Consider the following 23,126-nt stretch of genomic DNA (forward strand, 5'->3'; position numbering starts at 1 on the left):
TGACCTGAAAAATACCGAATTTTACTTAGTCAAAACCATTTTATGTAAGAGATAATACAATTTGATAAACCCTTCATCAGTACTTTTCAATTATGGGTGATTTTAAGGGTTTAAACTCAACCCTAAATAACCTCCAATTTAAAACTGAAGGTAATATTTTACTTATTCCAGAGACTACATGGGATCCCCCTGAGAAATATTTATCACTTGCTCAACAAGAAGAAAATAAACTAAAAGAGGAGGAGGTGAAAAACAAAAAGCAGCAAGCTAAGAAAAAACAGGAGTATGTGTAAAAGTTATAACTAGACTGGTTTGACATACAAGGTTTACAGAGTTTGTTTGTTTAAAAATAAATAAGAACACACTGCTCTTGTCAAGGGCATTTTCTAGATTTCCTCTATGCAATGAGCTTTCAAATCTTCTGATAATATTTTCAACAGGGAAACTTGCGCAAAAAAAACGCCATAAGACGCCCTATAAACTATAACTTATTTTAGGGGAGCAGAAGAGAAGAAGCAATAGCAGAAGCGAAGGCGCACATTGCTCGCGAAAAAATGCGAGAGTTGGCCGTGAAGCAGGACAAGCCGCCCGACACTAGCGTACACTTCGGGCCGGCGCCTCGTGCCGCCAAGCCCTATGGCACCTGGAAGACTGTGGAGACTAAGTTAATATTTTTTATACTATAATACCATCAGGCACATGGGCAATGTTTATGGTGGTATTACAATGAGCACAGACAGATTTATTTAATTATTTATTTATTGAGGTGTTCTACAGCGTTACAGTTATGTTTTCACCTCAACACTTCAGACAGGCAGGTTTTGCTATTAAAAATCAGTGAGCAAAATCGCATTTTACTCACTCCGTGAGACAAAGTAACTTTTTAATTATTATTTTTAAATGCTGAGGACAGTGCTGACTGCTGGGTCTGCTCACTGAATTCCAGATATTTGAACTTCACTTTCACCTCAACACGAAAAAAGCAAGAGATAGTTACAAATCGATACTAAGTTCGATTTTCACTAAAAACTACAAAGTTGACAAAACCAAAACGAATGTAAATGAACGAAATTCACGCTTAACTTTACTTTTTTCCAAGTTTTTTTTACTTAAATTATGCAAAACTATATCATAACACCAACCTAATATAAAAAAACTGTTTTGATAACAATCTTAACCCTTTGACCGCCACAGTCGGTAAAACACGACAGCTGAAAAAAGTGCCATAGTGGCCATGTCGGCATTTCGTGGCGCATATCATCGCATATGGAACGATTTTCAGAAAAAAAAAATTTGTCGGCTGTGGCCGACCGTGGCGGTTAAATTGAATGTATAGTATTAAAATATGACGATAATTAATTAATTATAATAGAGAAAAAAATATAATAAATTACATGACAGCGAAAAATTTCTGAAAATTTAAAAAATTTCCGCTCCTTTAACTTCGCTGCACAAAAGCCGCCACTCTTGTTTTTTTTATAAAAGCTTTCTTTATACTGCCTAAGTGCCTACCTCTTAGAGTTAGAATAAATATTTGACAAATTGAATGAATTTGCAATTAATCTATTTATATTTATGTTTCAAACAATAGAAATCCTAATAAAATCATATAAAGGTTCAACAACATTTATTATAAATTACACGTTTATTGTTCAACCTTTTTAATGAACAAAAGATGAGGTTTTTGCAGTATTCAAAAATATGGCATATTTTACGAGGAGTCCTGAGTTCAAATTACAATACGAACATGTTATGAGTACGAGGTTTGTATCGTACCTACTGGACACTTTTTCGTTCCGAATTCAAAACCTCGATCTCTACTTACCGGAGACTTTGATCAATGTCTGGTATTCTTAACTTTCTGGTGACTTTTTAATATAGTGATGGCAACTGCACGTATCATTATTGAGAAAAGGTTTTAAATGTGATTACTAAATTTATTTCTTAATAATCGGATTATACTTTAAATTGTTTTATATTGTTTGTTTTGTAAATATATGTGGTTCTATTTTAACCTTTAAATTATGTTCTCGCTGCTGAGATGAAAAGTTGTATGTGTCACACGAGACGCTGCTCTCACGATCCTAACCTAGAATCACTCGCTACGCTCGTGAGTCAATTTTAGAAACCTTTGCTTACTCGGGATTCAAAATCAATACTCGCAGCAAAAAACAACTTTGCTCTCTTGTTGCACAAATAACTATATTATCCTAGTTTACAGAGTGAATCTTAAGGCCAATAAAATAATTTAACAGATCTCCCTAATAATAAGCCTGGGTAAGACGTAAACGTACCTACAATAATATGGAAAGAAAGTAATAAGAAATCACGGAACATAATACAAAAAAATATAAAATGTGATGCAGATCCTAGGATCCATTCCTGCATAACTTCCCAAATTCCAAACACCAACTGTTGCTAATATCTGCATGTTTTAGTATCAGATGTTTTAAAAATCCTTTTAGAAGTAATTTAGTACCAGGCTTCCTCTCATTTGCCATTTTGGAGAAGCGCAAGTAGAGTGTAAAGTAGAGTCAATGTTTATTAAAATAATGCCAAACATGTTTCGAACCAATATATCCTAAAGGTGCGCTCGAACGGAAAGCCAGTCTCTTGCAGCTCGACTACAAGTCAACGCACGTAAAAAGAGCTCTGGGTGGCTAGTAGAGGGGATACGTTTGCGCAGATGTCAACTAACAAGCCAATGGCGTGACGGCAGCGCGCGCGCTCCTACGCCCACTCCCGCGTCCCCCACTGCTCCGCCGACAATTTGGTCCGTATTTCGCTCACTGCGCAGGTATATCGCCAGGAGCTCTTTTACGTGCGTGACTTGTACGCGGCGCGGTCGTCGGTGGCGTATAACTACCCTCATCTAAATCACAATTTTATTATAATTATACTAAGGCAGTCCGTGTCAGTCAGTAAGTCAGTCTGGTAGTCCGTGATGTTAAAATCCCCATTGTCTTGTTATTTTCAGACCTGTGGAGAAAATCGACCTTCAGTTACCCAAGCTCGAAAAGGAAGTAGCGCCGCCGCCAGTGGTTATGGAGCCCGAGAGGGTCAAGTTTGGGGAAAGGCGCGTCGAATCCCTAGGCGAAGGCCCGGTCGAGTTCAAGAAGAGAAAGTTTAACAACCCGAAAAGAAATATGCGCCAAAAGCTAGACGATGACTAATGTAAATAAATATTTTTTAAGTATTTTTCGTAGTTTAATTATTTAGACTTACAAAAGAAAATACATACCCAGAAAAAAGTGGACTATCACAACGATGATTCCGTACAGTCAAGGGGAAAATATCGCACCACTATATAAAAAAAATTATTGCCGCATGCTATATTGCCGCATGACAGTTAGGCACAAAGATACACAGACAAACCAAGCTTATAACACGTTACCCCTCTTTTTAGGGTTCCAGAGCTAAAATGGCAAAAACGGAACCCTTATAGTTTCGCCATGTCTGACTGTCTGTCTGTCTGTCTGTCTGTCCGTCCGTCCGCGGCTTTGCTCAGGGACTATCAATGCTAGAAAGCTGTAATTTTGCACGGATATATATGTAAACTATGCCGACAAAATGGTAAAACGAAATATTTTTAGGGTAAGTACCTTCCATAGATGTAAAGTGGGAGTGATTTTTTTTCTACTCCAACCCTATAGTGTGGGGTATCGTTGGATAGGTCTTGTAAAACCATTAGGGGGTTGCTAAGACGATTTTTCGATTTATTGATTTTTTTGCGAAATATTCATCTTTAAAGTGCAAATTTTCATTAAAATCGAGCGTCCCCCCCCCTCTAAAATCTAAACCGATGGGAGGAAAAATTCAGGATGGTAGTAAGTATATCAAACTTTCAAGGAAAACTAAAACGGCTAAGTTTGCTTGAGAATTATTAGTAGTTTTACTCTTAAATAGCAGCCTAAGGTATAAAATATACCTAAACTTGGAAGATTCCATATAAAATACGAAATCCTTAGACGCTCTTGGCCGGTTTTGCGTCTATATTGATCACTTATCAACAGTTTTTTATTTGCTTACCTACCTACCAGCAAGATCCGCATACTTATGGTAAATACTTAAATATTTTGATTTAAACGACCCACAGAATATGAAGTAGCTACGAGAACCGTTGATGCAGATACAGTGGTCTGAATGCGATTCGCATACTTAAGTACGTAGGTACATTTAGTGTTTGTAGCTATTATAATAACGTTCTCCAAGCTCCAAGCTCATTTCCTTTTCGTAGTCCATAGAACACAGGCCCTTATCTAACGCGCGTGTGCTTTTGATCGTACCTATTCTCCAACTTTTTCCACTCTTATGCATCGGTGAGAGAAAGAAACGGGGAAAACGATTGTGATTCCGTGTGTTAGTCACTAAATGGCCTCTGTTCCGATAAGTAAATACGAGACTTAACGTAATTGGGTAGGTAGTTTCCTGAGTAAATAAATAAATAGGTATTCTGTTTGTCACTTATGGTATATGTATGCCAAATTTCAAGCCTTTAGCTTCAGCGGTTTGGGCTGTGCGTTGATATCAGTCAGTCAGGACTTTGTAATGTATATATATATATAAATTTCAAGCCTTTAGCTTCAGCGGTTTGAGCTGTGCGTTGATATCAGTCAGTCAGTATATATATACATATCAATATCACGCGCGTATTTTTTTGTCAATAAACAAAATTACAAAGATGAAGGGCGTCAAAGTTCGGGAGTGGTAAAATGTGTCGCACGGCGTGACGGCTTCATAATTTTTTGTTTCATTTATAAAATAAAAAAATTATACGTCCAATATTTTCTCCTAATCTAACTGACGGAACAAATATAATTTTATCAAACATGCTCGGAAATGTATGCGTTAATGTCACGAAATGGAGACATGAAGTTTCTCATTTATGGCTTCCTACCACCTCCCTACATAACTTCTTGGCCTAGGCCATGAAGTATGTATGAAAATCCATTATTGTCCGCTGCTCTAACTTTTTAATTTTGCTTACTAACATTAAACTGATAAAGGAAAAAATACGAACAGCCAACCACCACTACTCTGTAAGCATTTGCGATACTGCGATGCGATGCGATACGATGCGATGCGATGCGATGTGATATATAGATGGATGGATGGATGGATGGATGGATGGATGGATGGACGGACGGACGGACGGATGGACGGACGGACGGACGGATGGATGGACGGACGGATGGATGGACGGACGGATGGGTGGACGGACTGATGGATGGATGGATGGATGGATGGACGGACGGACGGATGGACGGACGGATGGACGGACGGACGGACGGATGGATGGACGGACGGACGGACGGACGGACGGATGGATAGATGGATGGATGGATGGATGGACGGATGGATGGTTGGATGGATGGACGGATGGATGGTTGGACGGACGGATGGATGGACGGACGGATGAACGGACGGACGGATGGATGGACGGACGGATGGACGGACGGATGGATGGACGGACGGATGGGTGGACGGACGAATGGATGGACGGACGGATGGATGGACGGACGGACGGATGGATGGATGAATTGATATACGAATGGATGGATGGATGGATGGACGGACGGATGGACGGACGGATGGACAGACAGATGGACGGACGGATGGATGGACGGACGGACGGATGGATGGATGAATTGATGGACGAATGGATGGATGGATGGATGGATGGACGGACGGATGGACGGACGGGTGGACGGACGGATGGATGGACGGACGGATGGATGGACGGACGGATGGATGGACGGACGGACGGATGGATGGACGGATGGATGGATGGACGGACGGACAGATGGATGGACGGATGGATGGACGGATAGATGGACGGATGGATGGACGGATGGATGGGACGGACGGACGGACGGACGGACGGACGGACGGACGGACGACGGATGGACGGATGGATGGATGGATGGATAGATGGATGAAATATTTCCTCACATTGTTTGAGAAAAGCACTATACAAACCTCGGCCAGAACCAGGGATTGCTGGACTCGTTTTATCCGGCCTCGTCTACGACTCGGCCGTCTACTCCGAACTCGTCCATCAATCCCTTACTTCATGTCCTCTGCAGTAATGTACTATTTTAGGACTTTCGTCTTAATTTAAGGTCAATTAGTAAGACAAAATTGTCATCAGTACCGCCTTATAAACAAACTTCGATATCAATCTAACGTCCCCGTCACAAAGGAAGCCTCAATCTCAATGCTCATGATAGATCAATTGAATGGACACTATAATTTTTTGCAGCGATTAGTGCGTGTCTAATGTTCGGGCTATTGTCACGTGTGATCCGGGTTCGATATGGAGATGACGCTGTTTACGCTTAATGCCGCATTGTCCATGCTTAAGGGGACGTTCTTAACCTCGTAACTCCAAGCATAGTTTATTGAGTACAAATCAATTGTAAGAAGAACTGCTTGGTGTACTATGTGAAGTACATAAAATTAAAATATATTGAGTAAGTGGAATGAGAGATTTAAATTAGTTGAAATAAGTTTCAAAATTAGAATATTTAGCTATTGGAAATTCTCGGTTTCGTCTGCGTTTCGGGCATAAGTAGACCAGCATGCTATGCAGAATATAGTGTCGAAGGCCTGGTACAAGTAGAATAAAGCTAAGTACTTAGTCTAACAGTAGGACCAAGAATAAAGTAAAAATATATGGGTTGTGGACCAAGTGATAAATCGGTAATTTTTCATAATGCAGGGCATTATACATAATGCCCTTATTAATCACTTGGTCCATAACATATGCATTTGATACGTAGATTATTTCAATTCATCCTTATCATTCGAAACTGAATTATAATGGAGTCAGTTTAGTTTTTGTTTGCCACTTGTCATAAATAAAATTAACACATTAGAAAGTTGACGCCTTTTTTCCAGAAAAAAAGAACAACTTTACATTACGGAGTCACCATAAACAGAGTACCTACATTTTATATCGGTCCCTCCACGCGCTCCTTTTTATCCCTTACCTTCTCCAGTGCTATACAGAGCCTTAAGTCCTTAAGTCCGGTACCATTGATCGGAGGACAGGATCATTAGTGGTCGGATCACGAAGGGACGACGGGCGTATATAACGACAGCGCGGGAGGACTCTACACCATAACACGGCGTGTTGGCATCGCAGCAATCCCGTCTAGTACAGGCTAGATCAGGCTTTGGTGTTTTGCTTTGGATAACATCTTAAAACCACAATGTTTAAGCTGGTAAGTTTTTAATGGTATACTAGTTAAGTAGATACCCTAACTATTTACAGGAAATTCGATATTAATTTCAAGTTATATCAACTTGGCCTCGCACTTCCGCGTATGTTTTTTTTTGTTAATATACTGAGCGGCAAAAAATCTGGTCCTCAAATGTATGCAGAAATAGGTTATTTTTTATGTAAAGTGGGCCAAATTTTGTACTAAGTATATATTGGTGGTTCATTGTACGTTTAGAATAAGAAGACAAAAAAAGTTTCTCAAATAAATATGCACGTTCACGAAGAAATTAAATGTGTGTGAAATTTCTTATCCGCACTGAAACAGTAGGAAGCTTAAAACCGAGTCTAAGTAAAACTTATAGAAAGGGTATTTTTAAAATTTCCTAGACCATCCACCAGCAAAATATTATTTAATTTAACTTTTTTCCTGTTTTATTTTTATTTCGTTTTAAATTTTATTTTATTACATTTCCTACTAGTTTTACTTTGAAAGTTGCGTATTTTTGAAGATTACGTATTTTTAAACTGTGTGCTTTCTATAGATTAGAAAAAGAAAGGACGGCCGAATAATTTGCTCTCTTTTAAAAACTTACAATTCGTCGTGAATACTTTTAACATATTGTTCGTAACATAGTATTATATTGTCGCTGCAGGTGTCTCTCCTGTCGTTCGTAGCCGTGGTGGCACTGGTGCTGGGCCCAGCAGCGGCCAAGCCCCAAGTGCTAGTTGACTACGGCTACTCCGGCTACTATGCGTCCCCCGCCTACGTCGCCTCCTACAGTGCACCCCTAGCTTACTCCTACCCTTACGCCTATTCTTATACTTACCCCTACGCCTATTTGTAAGCTATGGGGCCACCTAATCCAAAAGTTCAACAACGGTTTACCAAAATTAATGATGTTTTTGTTAGAATATTTGACTGTAAAACAAATAATTTGTGTGAGATTGTCTACGTCGAAATAAATCCATAGTGTTTGTTTTTAAAGTAAGTCAAATCAAAGTAAAGAGCAGCTATAGATTACATTTAGGCTCTGATTATTAAAACGAGTTCTTCCAAAGGTACTTCAAGGATTCTGGTACAATTCTTTGCACATAGCGCTAGGCTCTACAAATAGAGCTATAATTGAATAACCTGTGATTTCTCATGTTTTGAAGCTCACCAAGACGTGACTTGACTTTATGTGATATGTAAAATTATATTTTAAGTGTAGGTATACGCTGTTAACCAATTTTCATGTATAATAAATGATCATTAAATCGTATTTTTTTTATTAATAAGCTTTTGCCCGCGACTTTGTCTGCCATGAATTCGTATAATATCGCTATCGCGCGGGAACTACACAATTTTAAAGGATAAAATTCTATGTCCTACTCAGTCTCAATCTTTCTCCATATAGTAACTTTTTATCATCACTTGGTTCAGTGGTTTAAGCATAACAAGGTAACAGACAGACAGAAAAACAGAGTTAATTTAGCTACTTTCGTATTTATAATAGTACTGCCTATATAATATAAAAGTTATTCTTTAAATATCTATACCTACTACCTATAGCTTTTTGGTGACTGTGCATTGTAATTTTTTTTTGTTCCCTGTGAAAATTGGGAAATTCGCTCAAGTAATAACGGCTCAAGCCCTCTCATTCTGAGAGGAGGTCCGTGTCCTAGAATAGGACGTCTATAGACAGAGATGTTAAAAAAAAGAACAGTAGAAAGAGTGCACACCGAAACATAATTAGATTTATTTCTGTGGTAGCAAATAAAATACTTTTTTAATAAATCCACAAACTTAAATTGATTATTTCTTCCTCTTCAAGTAGGCAATTCGTCATTTACGCGAATATTTTGATAGATGTTACCTATTTGTAATATTAACACGATAGCATTAAGTATCTCATCTCCATAACATATGACACGGATTATTGCGTAACTGCTAAGCATGCATACGTGCGTATGTATGGTTTGGATGACAAGTCCCATGTCCGTTCGAAATGGTGCGACGCACATGGTATGGGACCTTGTGGTTTTCCTGCTCATCAGTATTCCGATATAGCAGCATTTTGATGAACTAAATGCACGAGTCAATTTCTTAGAAAATATAAGACTAATGTTAAGAATAAGGTTTGAAATATAAATCTACTTATACCTACTATCTACGAACAATGAAACACACTGCCTGACGATTTTTGAGGCAAGAACAATAATTCAGATTTTTATAGTTATAGGTGAGAAAAGGGAGGTGTCTATAAATTGACGAAATTGGTGAAGGTTTATGGATGGTCCCTTTACCAATCCATGTAGGTTGTCGGTTCGTCAATATAAGTAAAGTAAGGTAGTTAGGTACATCGAAATATCAGGAGCTCAATTAAGGTAATCATGGGAAACATCGTTTTCTCAAACATGTGACATGAATATTGACGTTGTGTTACAAATAATATGCCGGGAAGTACGAGCTGCAGGCGCTGCTTCTTGGCTGCCGGTGCGCGGTCAGTCTAGCGACCTGCAAAGAGATTTCATGCAGCTTTCCCGGCCGCTAGCCGGCAATGCGAACGTCTTTTGTTTCAACGCGCGCTCTGCGGCACGGCCTGCGGCCGCCGCCAGCAGCAGCCAGCACCCGCCAGCAGCAACCAGCGCGGCGCGCGCGCGCACATAACAGGGCGGCCAGACTAGCGTCCCGCCTGATTGATTTCTTGTTTTTCTTTCTCAAAAATGACCGTAAAAGTTGTTATTATTTTTTACACATATCAGAAGGTGAAGTGTACGTACTAGAAATACGAACATCGACTCATTAAAGCCCTTAGTCTTCGACTTCGGGCTTCTAATAGACTCTCGTTCGTAATTCCTTATTTACCGCCCTTAAGACACAATGTACTATTACATCTTTAGGCTTGTAAGTAAATTTAAAAATCGAATGGTGCTCCTTTGTATTCACGAACTTGTAAACAAGGAGATTGTACTTAATGCGTACTGACCTCCAAACCTCCATGCTGGCATAATGCTGCTGGCCAGTGCTGGCTGAATGTGCCAAAGCCAAAAAGAGCGAGGCCATTAAAAAAAACAAAGACGGTTTGGCGCGATAAATTTTCTTCCGCTCTGTTACAAGTTGCGTATACATTTATAACGGTTTTTCTTTATTTCCTCGCATTTGTGATGAAAAGTAGTGTTCAACTCGAGTGTAAATGATCAATTACACCCGCGAACTCCTAAGCACCCTCGCTCGCTTTGCTCGCTCGTGCGCCTAAATGTCTTGGGTGTAATTGATCACTTACAACCGTTGTTTATCAATCTACTAATGTATAGTACTAGGGCTGTTTTAAGAAAACTACAAGACAAATTAACTCCTCAACTTTTTAAACTTCGAAGGATGCCCGGATGTCGAAATAAAAATGCATTGAATTAGAGAAAGTTTATTACAGATAAATATTTCGTGTTTTTATTCCTGATTTATGCTAGAGTAAAGGGGAAATTAAATGAAATGAATGAAATGAAATGATTTTTATTTGCGGAATATGGGTTATATAGGGTGTTATGTCATTACTAATCGATCGGAATCGACTAGGTAAGTAACGTAATATCGATATTTTACGTAGGTTAATTATGTTGCTGTCTATTCATGGCACATGAATTTATCACGGATAAGGGGTACGTAATTTAGAAATCAGAATAACTTATTTACATATAGGTAATATAGTATGGGATCTGATTGTAAGTTTACCTACGTCATCATACTACCTACCACACGGGGACACGTTATAGAACCTTAACCACCTTATAGTTACGCAAAAAACACGTCAGCCTTGGTTCCATTGACTAGGTTGGGCTAATAGGTAGGTAAACTTGTAATCATATCGGGTACTAGTACTTTTCTAACATAATTTACCCAGCAGTATGTTAGTAAGCGGGTGAGTAGGTGGGTAGGTAAAGTAGACAGAGATAATGCTGCTCAGCATGATCAAAACGAGGATTAATCTCATCCTAACATATAAATGCATGCGTATTTAAAAATACGATAGTTCTTCTGAAAGAAGTGAATACATTTTTATAAACCAAGTCCTATACATTATACATTAGCAACATATAAATTAAATCCGAGAAAGTTAAATTCAGAACATGTTCATACTTCTGTTTGTTGTTGTTTAGAAATAACAGTGTTATACTTAGTTTAAAATAGGTAATTTGATGCCATATTTGTTCCCAAGTAAAATACTTCCATTGAAAGGAAAGAGAAAGAAAGAAACAATGAATAAAAAAAACAGATAGTTGAGAAGTATTCCTCAAATCTCTTAAATAGGTAATCGCCCTTACCTACGGTTTTTGCGCGGGTGCATTCTAAGATGATCTTAGTACCTAAGTAAAATCAGAGTCATTACTTTGGGTTAATGTGTTCGATAGATTTTTAAGTCATTTGACGACTTTTTTAAAATATCTCAGTCAAGTTCACATAGTACGGTGGTTCTCAACATTTTTTAACCACGTAGCTACCATCAGCCAAATAAGTGGTCTATCAATTTTTAAACAAGTTCCTATCAAATGAATATGTCGCTTAAGTCGAACTTTCAAGTTGACAGACACTGGCATTATTGTTTTATGACATACAGACGATTAACAACTTTAGGGTGGTAGACCACATATTTGGCTGATGGTACCACTATAGTTTCATAATTATTAGTGCGGATAACAAGGGAAAAGAGAACTCTACTTATCGTTCGCTTTTCACTGGCGCAACGTTCTGCAAACCCGCACTGCCGTAGCACGGCACTCGTTTATTCTAAATTAAAATCTTTTGCGGCCCGTATTTTATATTTTGCTGACCTCTGGTTGGGAATCACTGGTCTATAGCACACAAAAATACTGAGGTTTAGTTTGAGTAATGCGTCTCTTAATTATATGATTAGAAATCTATATTGCATCTGCTTGACAATAACATGTCATGTAAAAGCTGCTTATATTTTAACTGCTGCAAACGCAAGCTTTTAGTAGGGCTGCTTTCTGTAAAACTATTTAACCTGGACAAGGATTTTAAACACAAAATAATTCAAAACCTGTTTTTAGACTAGGTACCTACCTAACTAATACTCGTACTTTCTTAACCTGGTATCGGAGTAACTTTTCGGAAGCCGTCTTACTTATGGAAGCCTATAGACCTTATGTATCAGTATGTTATAGGTATGCCTACTACGGTCACGAGCGTTAATTTGAGACCATTTCGTCTAAAAATCCTTTGAATTGCCATACAAAATGACAGATATTCGATCTTAAGTGGGCCCCAAATTAAATATCGTTACCGTACTCTCACGCACTCCTGTTTCAATGAATCATCGGTTTCTTAAATCATATTAGGTACTCTTCATCATCATAAATGGCGTGCAGGTCGCACAAGGCAGCCCTAGCTATAACAGTTTAAAATATTATGATGTCAAAACCTACGCATGGTACACAGCTATTTTACAAAATGTCGACATAATTTCAGTAGCCATAAGATATGGCCATCAGTACCTATTTTTTTACTGTTTAGGTAGGTAAGTACAGATAATGTTTCTTGTGCTCAACTGACAATGAAATGTACCTATTGTTTCGGTATCGAACAAATTGTTCAGATTGCTTATTACTGCTTATACTCAAACCTGAACTTTGCACTTATGCAGTATTTTTTCCTATTCATCATTAAACCTTATTTATATCTACGTAAGTTGATTATTTTCTTTAATGCATAACAACTGTTGTTAAGTATGTGGTATTAGTAATTACCTTAAAATCTACAATATACATTAATTCTATACTCAAATAATAAATATCGGTGCTCGAGTGATGAGTTCACGAACTATCATAATGTTTCTAATTTATCTGCTCCACTATGGCTCATACTCGTATTTAAATTAGTAAGTCATATTATTATTCCTGAAACAATGGGAACTCAACTATTTATGTACCTATTCATAAAAAAAAATACGGACATCCGACATAGACGCGCGCGGCGGCACTTCTGGGATCGTTTTTTTTTCAACAAACATGTAGTAATCTGTTCTGTTCAGTAAATATATGTCAGAATGTCACAGTAGTTTTCTAATTAAATTTAGTTCTTGTGAAAGCGGTCTGATGAGAAACTGTACAAATTGTGACGAGCAGTCTGTGTCGACACCATCGCTACGGTCGCGGTTAAAACAAGTCCACTATTACGCAGTCTGCTTCGATTGCACTGGAGTTTGAAGAAACTGCACTGTTTTTTTCACCATTCACTAACACCCTTCATTAACTATAATTGCCAGTTTAATCAACCACGATTGTCATAATGTAGTTAATTGGACATACTTTCAAGTGTCTCATTGTAACATAAAGGATCATCTCACTGCACAATACCAGTCAAAACTCATAGGGTACACGCCACGTCACGCACGCCACGGGTACATTGTCTCTATTTAAACTTTACGCCAAATATTTGCACTACACTAATTTTCTACGGAATAATGACTGCTCTACTTAACCGCCCAAAGTATACAGTTGTATTTAATAAAGTAGGTATTTTCAATCATATTTTTCAAAAGAAAATCTTTTGGAGATGGGCAATTGATGATTTGACGATTGCGAGTTATCAGTTCAAGAAATCATAAATATCTATTCTACGATCTATCACTTTGGCATTGGCCTTTGCAAGACACGGGCCAAATTTTACTGAGATAGAATTGTAACTTTTATGAACAAAAACCTACTACCTACAAAAAAATAAAATTTAATTTAATCAACTTTCTAAACTGCAGTCACTATTCCATAGCAAATAGGCCAATGCAAAAATTAAGCTTCACTAGTCTGAGTTTCGTCACTTTAAGCTATACAGCTGTGGCGTCAACTGCTTCAAGCGACCTCGAGGTCGGAGTCGGAGTCGTCGGAGCAGCGCGGCGGCGGCGGCGCGCGCGGCGGCGAGTGCGCCGGCGCCGGCCGCAGCCGTCCGCACGCCCGCTCCTCCTGCAGCTTGCGCAAACGCTCCTGCTCCTCTCGCTTCTGCTTCCGCCATTTCGCGCGACGGTTCTTGAACCACACCTGGAAATTGTTCGGGTTTAGTAAATCTGTCTCATGGGCTGATAGGACGTGTCAGATATTTTGCACTTTCCGCTGTGGCAGATACTCGTCTAGTGTCAGGCATCGTCCTAAGTAATAGAACGTAATCATGCGCGATCATCGTAGGTTCGCGCCTTTGAGTATTTATCTAGATAATACTAAAAGGTTCGCGCGAATTTTACTAGTGCGGTCGTGCGATTGTCAGTTAGGACACTTATTCGAGTTCAATATTATGTTTGATGGCGCGTTCGTACGAGTAAAATTCGCGCGAACCTACGATGATCGCGCATTCGCGTTCTATTAGGACGATGCCTCAGACCTCGTAACTCGTCTCTACAACTCGTTTATACATTGCCACGACTTTTTATATTTTTTTCCTCGGAATATAATAATTATATAATTTTAAGAATTGTATTAATATTATAAAAGCAAAGCAAACCTTCAATACCTACAAAATTTTTGGTGGTGAACTTTTTCGTGTCTCCTGTATAATTTGATCTGATGGAGTTAGACAAGGTCTGACACTTTAGCCGGCGTAATGCAGGTGACTGCAGGGCTACTACGAAACTCGAAACTCGAAGTTCATGTCGTGCGGTCCCTCTGACACTTATACTATTTAATACGAGAGCGAGAGGGACGGTACGATACGAACTTCGAGTTTCGAGTTTCGTAGTAGCCCTGCTGTTCCTACTGTTAAGGTCTTACATGCCCGGTTGACGTCAGAGGAGTTTAGGTACTTCAAAAAAAGTATTAGGTACTTCCGGTACTTCGCTTTAGATGAGTAGGTAGGTAGATAGGTAGGTAGTCCTAATTTGATTATACTTACATTAACTATTTCCAGCTGACAAAAAATTGGTCAGATTTAACTCGATTTGGTTTTATTTTTCCGGCTAACAATGACTTCAACGCTTATTTGTGAAGACGTACAACGTGGAAGATGCCCACGTAGTAACGATATATTCGTACAATAAAATTCATTCCTTAATCCAAAAATGTTCACCTCACTGGCTACAACATGATTATAATACATCGTCTACATTGTCAATGAAAAATTAATTTAAATATTTCAATAGCTACCGTTCGCACTGCTCTCTAGATTTGCGAGCCGATTCAAATTCAGGAGCCGATATCGTATTGTGCTAGCTATTTGTAAGCGGTCGATCAATACATTATAATGCGGCGTGTTATTTTCGGACGATTGCTACGGTCCAATTTTTGGCAACAACGGCAACAACTGACCGGGTTGCTGAGGTTTGAAAAAACGTGTTCGCGTATTATAGTAATCATTGATGGTTCTCGGTAGGCTTAGTGCCGCGCGGCTGCCGCTTCCACTCGATTGCGCTCCTGCCTCCGGGTGGTCGTCATTGTGCCACCAAACCAATCACAACACCAGTCGGCAACCTTTCACATATGTTCAATACTCATTCATAGACTTTGACGCGAATTCTTGTAGTTTTTTGACAGATACATTTCTATTTAGCATCTGGATAAAATCAATAAGAGTTTGGAGAAATTGAAAATAGATCTTCTTTTAATACAGTCGAATTATAATCAAAAGGTTTCGCAGTTTCCAGACATTTACAATAATCTATACAAGTAATTAAAATACAATTTAGCTGTTTCAAAGTCTTTGTACGCAACAGATAATTAAGTATGATTTCAAATTATTATACCTAGTCAATTGACTTTCTGTAATTTAATTTTATACTTAGTGCTTAACTTAGTAATCAATAACGTCTAACGGGCATAATGAGAAAATAGTTAGTTATTACATAATTACATAGAGGCAGTAACTATAACTAAGTATATAAACGGTATTATATCTACCATTTTATGGTAGGTATTAAAGTCATAAATTTAGGGAAAATATTTCTCGCCTGGAACCTCGACCTTTAAAAGTACAAATAAAAAATGCACATAGAAATCTGTATTATAATTCTGCAATTATTATGGAAATGGTGTAAGCCGCACCCTGTCCAATACAATCGTTCCGTGATCTCCGTTTCGGTGTAGAAGCTTTAAAAATTAATTCGTCAGCGATAGCACCATTGTGGGAGTTAATTGCATTACAAGGGCCGGTCGGTAGCTCGACAAAAGCCCCATTAACTTCGGCGGTAGAGTGGCAGGCTTAGCACTTGTGCGGCATTCGGCGGCACTCGAGCGCGGAATATGCCGCTGCCAGCGCCAGACGCGCGGGCGCGGGCGCAGCCTCCGCACTGCCTTTGTCCTCCTACTAAGATAAGCCGACGCTCTTTTGTGTTCACATGATTATGCCTTGGTTTAACTCGTTTGTCCTTATTGCTGGCGTGAAGTTGTTTGCAAAAAGTTTTGACACTTTCACCGACCTAATTCACTGAAACTCACGACATAATTGAACCCGTCGCTCGTAGGTGTCAGTTCTCTTTTTAACTAACTTCATCAAAACGATTTTTCTGAGATTTTGTTTTTGCTTTTTCCTTGTCGGAAAATGCTATCTTCTGTAAAAGATGACGTCTGGTCTGACCCCTTGAGCCTGGAAATGTAGACCAAAAATAAATTTTGCGAAATTGCCAATGACTTCTGTAACTGGCACGAAGCCGAAACGTAAGCTAATCTTTAATTTACAAGAGGAATAGAAAAGTCGTAATTGACAGAATCATCAACACAGGCCTATCTACGGATTGCGAAAGCTGAAATTTTAGACTAATTTTTCGAAATTCACATTATAAAAAATAATGCAATTTGCATCATTCTTACATGACTACATGATGAATTAACAAACAAAAGTATTCTCTTTTAAATCAGGTACCTTCGAAGTCGCCCTGAATATTGTTCCGTTTGTTTTAGGTTTAACCGCTAGCGGAGTTAGAGAGGTCTCTAACCTATCGCACTACGAGCTCATGCTGTAACCCCTCGCATGCACTCTCTATTGTTTCAAACCGGAGCGTGGAGAATTCCCAAATTCCATTGTACCCGTACCCACTGCACCGCTCCTCGTATCATGCATACATAATTGCTCAGTTCGCAGTCTACCAAAGACAAACATGCCGTTTTATTGAAAGCTAAACCGTATTGTAAATCCGTTGATATTTATTATGTTCCATCTTGTTTAGCGGGCAAGCAGAGATTACGCACGGCGCTGTTTAATTAAGTCACTCAAAAGCAATAAAAACGGGCCTAAATCTAAATCAGTTTTGAAAGATTCTGCATGACCCAATTCCATTGATCTTGACCACAAAAGATTAAGGCTCAGTAATATTTTAATACCACGAAATTAATTTCCGCGCCCTTCCAAAAACTGGATCAATTGGAATATTTTATTACAATTTGACTATCATAAGTAGGTACTTATGACTTATGATAAGTATTTTATGAAGTTTTATTAAGTCAAAATACTACCTACGAGTAATGTTGATCTAGACCCGTGTGGTGTCGGGTTAAGATACACCTCTCCATTTCTTCTGTGGATGTCGTAAGAGGCCGTAGGCGACAGGCTAACAACCTGTCACTATTGTACCGTTTTTTGTCAAACTTAAAACTTAAAATTGCTAAAAGTGGCTCCGAAGCGGTAACGTTTCGTGTGCTCTGCCTACCCCATTTGGGAATACAGGCGTGATGTTTGTGCGTGTGTGTGTGATCGTATTATAAGCCTTTTTTGAAAATTACTTTGTTTGTAGGTATTTTGCAACGTAAGTTTTAACGTTTCAAAATTTGAAGACCACCACTTCGACCACTTTCTGGTACGCAATTGGGCTGAAATTTGGCATTTTCACTGTGTAAATCCGGTGACAATTCAATAATCACTGTGTAATTCCGGTCATATGTACATGACTTTACAATGAAATTAATAAATAAATAAATAATTGGTACTTATTTCGCAGGACCGACCTCTTCAACGGTTAATGGCTTCGATTTGAAATTTGTTTGGATGCCTGCCTTAACAATGCAATTACCTATCATACGGTCGACAAAAAAGTTAGTTTTTTTTTTCTTAACTTATTTAACTTTACGTGTATTTAATTACTAATTAACTAATACGTCAAACTACTAATGTGACTTCAAGAATTCTAATCTCTAATACATATATTGCATTCCACAATGGGCTGGCTTAGTGTAGTTTCCGACCGTAAAAGCTATTCAGTATTGATAGTGTAAAGGTCGTGTGGGAAGATAAGCAGATGAGTGCCTGGGCGGCGCCCGCGGCCGCCACGCCTCGACGCGGCGCCACCCCAGACACAAATAACTTATTAGTTACCGCGATGATTGGAGTAAACATTCGGATCGTGTATTACTGCTGATCATTGCAGTTAAAGTGAATTAAACAAGAGAGTTTCTGTAATATATTTGTACCTACAATATTCAATATAATTGTCCAGTCGCTTCCAAGAGGTCCGCTAAAAATGTCAGGGTTTTACAGGGTTTTGTGTCCCCAGCTCAATTTTGAATTTTAGTGGTCCAACTTTGTATAAACAAAAAAAATATTTTGCTCCACATACCTAATTAAAATTAAAACTACATGTACCTACCAAAATTATAGTAGGTAGGTATATACGCTAATGCGGTCTTATGAAAAGTACTTTGCAATGTTTGGTTGCACTTATGTATTGTTTATTTTTATTGTGTTTGTGTGTTGTTATTGTGTGTACGAGGAACTGAACGCACGGACGAGGCGTAGCATAAATCGCACTAAATTTTTCGTTCACAGAACTCTGTATATAGGTACTGTATTTACTTTTTATTTGTTCTGCGATTTTTTTTTATATGGCATTTGCTGCGAGGCACTTTGCCAATGTTACGTCAAGTTGCGTGGCTTCTGCCTTCTTAATAATTATCTCATTTGTAGGGCGACCAAAACCGACTGAATAATTGCAGAATCTACGATCTAAGTAAATCTCCGTTAAATTCTTTTTTGTCCAATGTTTTTTTCTTGTAACTTTAATCATGTGGATACGACCGCATTAGCCAAAGGGGTCCGGCCCATAAGACTTTCTTCACATCCCGCTTTTCGAGCTAAGAAATAAATGCAATGTAAACACCGCAGCGCGGCGCGCCGTGTGAATCAACCGGTGTGGCGCGGCGGCGAACCGAACCCAAACTTATTGTAATAATGTTTTTAGAATAAACACGCGCCCTCCTCTTGTTTGAGATTACAATTACGGTTTTAGCGAACTGATTTATTAATGGACCGCCTGATCCGCCCTTGATACTTTAATGTCGATTTAATTTGCATTCACTGATGTTTTTAGCTTCACGTTTTGAAAGTTAATTGAATTAACGTACCTTTGTGGAGCACTACTATTTTCGTTCGCTTTGAGGGTTGCTTGAGATATACATATGTGAGATAGGTGTTCTGCCCTCTAATTATTCCATGTGTTTTAAGACGTGGGAAATTTCTTATACCTATTATACCAAGTTCAGTTCAGGGTTTTAATATACCTAGTAAGTAAGATATATATACCGGTTTTGCGACACATTCGTTGTTAGGTCATGAAATAAATGAAATTTATCAAAGTTTAACTGTATGGGAATGGAATGGAATTAATTTGCGTGATTAATGTTTGGGACTGGTAGCAATATTGAATGGAATAGTTTTCACAGTCGAGAAATTGATTAGTTTATTTGTACCTATCTCGAGTCGATACTGCTCTCTCTTATCATGCAACTTGTGAGAGCCTATCTACATCTTATCCCACTGCTTGCTTTTTCGATGGCCATCCCCCCCACGGAACCCAATGGGTAGCAATTTGGACCCATCGCTGTGGGTGGATGCGGCAGATATGAATAGGGTGGCCATTGGCCAACTACCGTTAAAAACAGTACTATATTGTTTTTCACTACATTATACTTTTACTGTTGAACTAAAACAAAGTATACCATCCCAACCTATATACGTCCCACTCCTGGGCACAGGCCTCCTCTCAGAACAAGAGGACTTGGGCCATAGTTCCCACGCGGGCCCAGTGCGGATTGGAAACTTCACATGCATCATTGAATTGCTTCACAGGAGGTGCGAGCCGGGGTTTGAACCCACGATCCTTTGCTATGAGAGGCGATAGGTCAAATCACTAGGCCATCATGGCCTACAAAACGGTATACAAAATATTGTTTTCAATAAGTCAGTGCAGCATAGTCACAATAGTGGCGTTTCAGATCGAATCTGCCAATGTAAATTGAATAAAAATTTTGATCCTTATTTTATTTTTTGATTCTAACGTGGTCTATGACGCTTTCAAAAATGATACTAAATTGAAAAGTTGTGCGAGAAGCACCCAACAATTTTTCTTTAAAACATGAAAAGAAGAAAATACTGTTTATTTGTCTTCTTAGACCTAAATATAAGTACTTTATTTAATGAAAAAAAAGTTGGCAACCCTAGATATGATCAGCCCAGTCCGACTTAAGCTTTATATAAAAAAGCAGTCATATTTATATAAAAAAACCGGCCTAGTGCGAGTCGGACTCGCGCACCGAGAGTTCCGTACAAACCTGTAAGTAGTAACTTTAAAATTATTAAAAATATTTTTATTATATGATGTAACTAAAAATTTACGGTTTTCGCAATTTTTCCTTTATTTGTGCTGTAAGACGTTACTTCGTACCAAATTTCAAGATTCTGAGTTCACGGGAAGTACCCTGTAGGTTTTGATTCCCTTGCGAGTTTCGAAAATTTGCGGAAATTTGCGGCATAAACGGCTGTACCTATCTTTTCATTGCGTTAGAAGTTTGATTTTTTCACAGCTCCAAGGGACAGTAGACCTGAGTAACGGGTAGGGTGTCCATAAGGCTAGAGCTATGTTTTGTCGTCGTATGACAATAATAAACGTTATCCGAGGAAGAAGCCAGCCTTATGGTCACCTGAGGCTTGGACAAGCTTTTTATAACAATTTGAAGAGATTTTAAGTTGTTTTTTTTTTCATTTTGTTGCCGAAATTTTAAAATGTATCATCTCTTCTTATTTCAGAGTTACAGTTACACTCTTGCCGGTGCAGCCGATGAATAGCTCTCGGCTTCGCTCTACTCAAAGCTGCCTCCTTAACCTCCTTAAAATGATATCCTAATGCGAAATGTGTGATAAGTAACTGGTAATGATCGTGAATGAAAGGTAAGACCAAACCCTGCGTTAAGTGCAGGAAATCTCGAAAATGATTATACAAGAACTCTGACTTCGCAAAAGTATGCCCACAAAGTGATATTATTTAACCGATAAATGTTTAAAATATTCCTCGATGCTGATTTATTTATCCGTCTGTCCGCATGCCCACGATCAAGATTCATCAAGCATCTTGATGCTTCAAACGTCTTGACGTTTCAAACTGCTATTTGAACTCATGGAGGTAGATATTTCCAATGAGCAAATGAAAAGATGGTAGAGACAACTAAATAATAATGAGAATAAAAGGGCATTTGTATTAAACTTAGCATGCTCAAAATGGTGATGAAATAATTGTAGAACGTCAATTATTCCTCTCCACCTAACCGTTACTTTTTTACATCCAAATACAGGGCCAGTAAGTAATTATAGTATCTCTACCCAGCTTCCTGAACACGCACCTGTCGTATTACACCACCCCATCGCGCGAAATGCATTAGTCAATATTAAAGACGCCGCGCGCGAGTATAATTCCACAAAGGGCACTTCAAATCACACCCATCTCTTTCCGCTGAATGTCAAAACACCCCCTCCGCCCCGGAGGCTGAAAAAGTATCCCCCAGTATCTGTCACTTCGTATCAATTACCGCACGCAAACACCCGTGGCCTGTCTCTGCGACGTAAAGGCCTATCAGCGCACAAAGCGACAGTGGAATCGAAATTCAATTGTTAAAGATTGCTTTAACAGTACCCCAGCACCCCGAAACAAAAAAAGCATTTTATCACGACTATCCACAGTGAAAACAACGCTTTGAAACTTATAATATAAGAGTCTTATTCGATTGTCGGGGGTTGGTGTGCCCCCAGAGGGTCGCACGGCAAACAACGTGCTCCCCTAAACGTTATACTTTGAAAACAATAATTTGTATTGCGTATCGAACGCGTCCATAAATAATAGAGTGATATTCCACTCTCGACGTGGCCGTCCGGGATGTTGGTTTGGCTGGATTAAAATAATAATGACTCTATCGGTAGTCGTAGTAATGCACCGTTAAGTAATTCACTTATTACTTAAGTACATAGTAATGGAGACTTCTACTAAGTATTTATTTTAATTGAAATAATTTCAGCAAAACATGTATGTATATTATTTGCAGGTAGCATTTACGATCATAGATATTCCCAGAAAGTCGTCCGAGTTAGAAAGACAAACTAACGCATGTTTATTATACGGATTTAATTTTGAGCCGACTACAAAAAAAGGAGGAGGTTATCATTTCGGTTGTAATTTTTTTATCATATTTTTTTTATCTTCGTTACTGTGGTACTCCGTCATTTGTGAACCGACTTGAAAAAAAATTTTGTTTTCATAAGCACCAAATCAGGATCTGATGATTGGATCCTAAGGAAATCGAGGGAACTCTTCAATTATTGTATTGACACCTATGGTAAATCAGATATATTTAGTAGTAACTCGTGCATTTGCTTTTGAAAATCATCATTTGGTGAAGTGGAACTGATGATGATGACCACAGTTGACCATCAGAGTAACTAAACTCAATAACTATTATTTCATAACTAGTATTTCACGGGTTGAATTTCAATTACTTTAACACAGTTGCTAAGCAATTATGCTCATCGTAATGCATATGGTGAAATGGAACGGGTGGTGAAGCACCAGGACTCTTCAAAATGAACTTCACTGCATCGGGAAAAACAATCTTTTGTAAAAGGTGACCAGCAATTGACATCAAACTATTGTATCTTAGATTATTTACACTA

General features: G+C 38.6%; 1 protein-coding gene, 1 long non-coding RNA gene and 1 pseudogene across 2 annotated transcripts in view; 2 read left to right on the forward strand and 1 right to left on the reverse strand.

Annotated features, from left to right (window-relative positions):
- LOC141431996 (WW domain-binding protein 4) overlaps positions 1-3,198 on the forward strand; it is a 7,803-nt gene extending 4,605 nt beyond the window's left edge. Inside the window, exon 7 of the mRNA XM_074093338.1 lies at positions 2,978-3,198. Within this exon, the coding sequence (XP_073949439.1) occupies positions 2,978-3,173 (196 nt within the window). The 3' untranslated portion in view covers positions 3,174-3,198. The remainder of the gene's footprint in view (positions 1-2,977) is intronic.
- A 3,898-nt stretch (positions 3,199-7,096) lies between these two features.
- On the forward strand, positions 7,097-8,487 carry LOC141431591 (uncharacterized). The gene is made up of 2 exons (XR_012451732.1): positions 7,097-7,226; positions 7,879-8,487. It is a non-coding gene; the product is annotated as an uncharacterized lncRNA (long non-coding RNA).
- A 1,426-nt stretch (positions 8,488-9,913) lies between these two features.
- Positions 9,914-23,126, reverse strand: part of LOC141432000 (uncharacterized) — a 52,503-nt pseudogene continuing 39,290 nt past the window's right edge.

Source organism: Choristoneura fumiferana, chromosome 10 (genome assembly GCF_025370935.1).
Source record: "Choristoneura fumiferana chromosome 10, NRCan_CFum_1, whole genome shotgun sequence".
NCBI lineage: Eukaryota > Metazoa > Arthropoda > Insecta > Lepidoptera > Tortricidae > Choristoneura > Choristoneura fumiferana.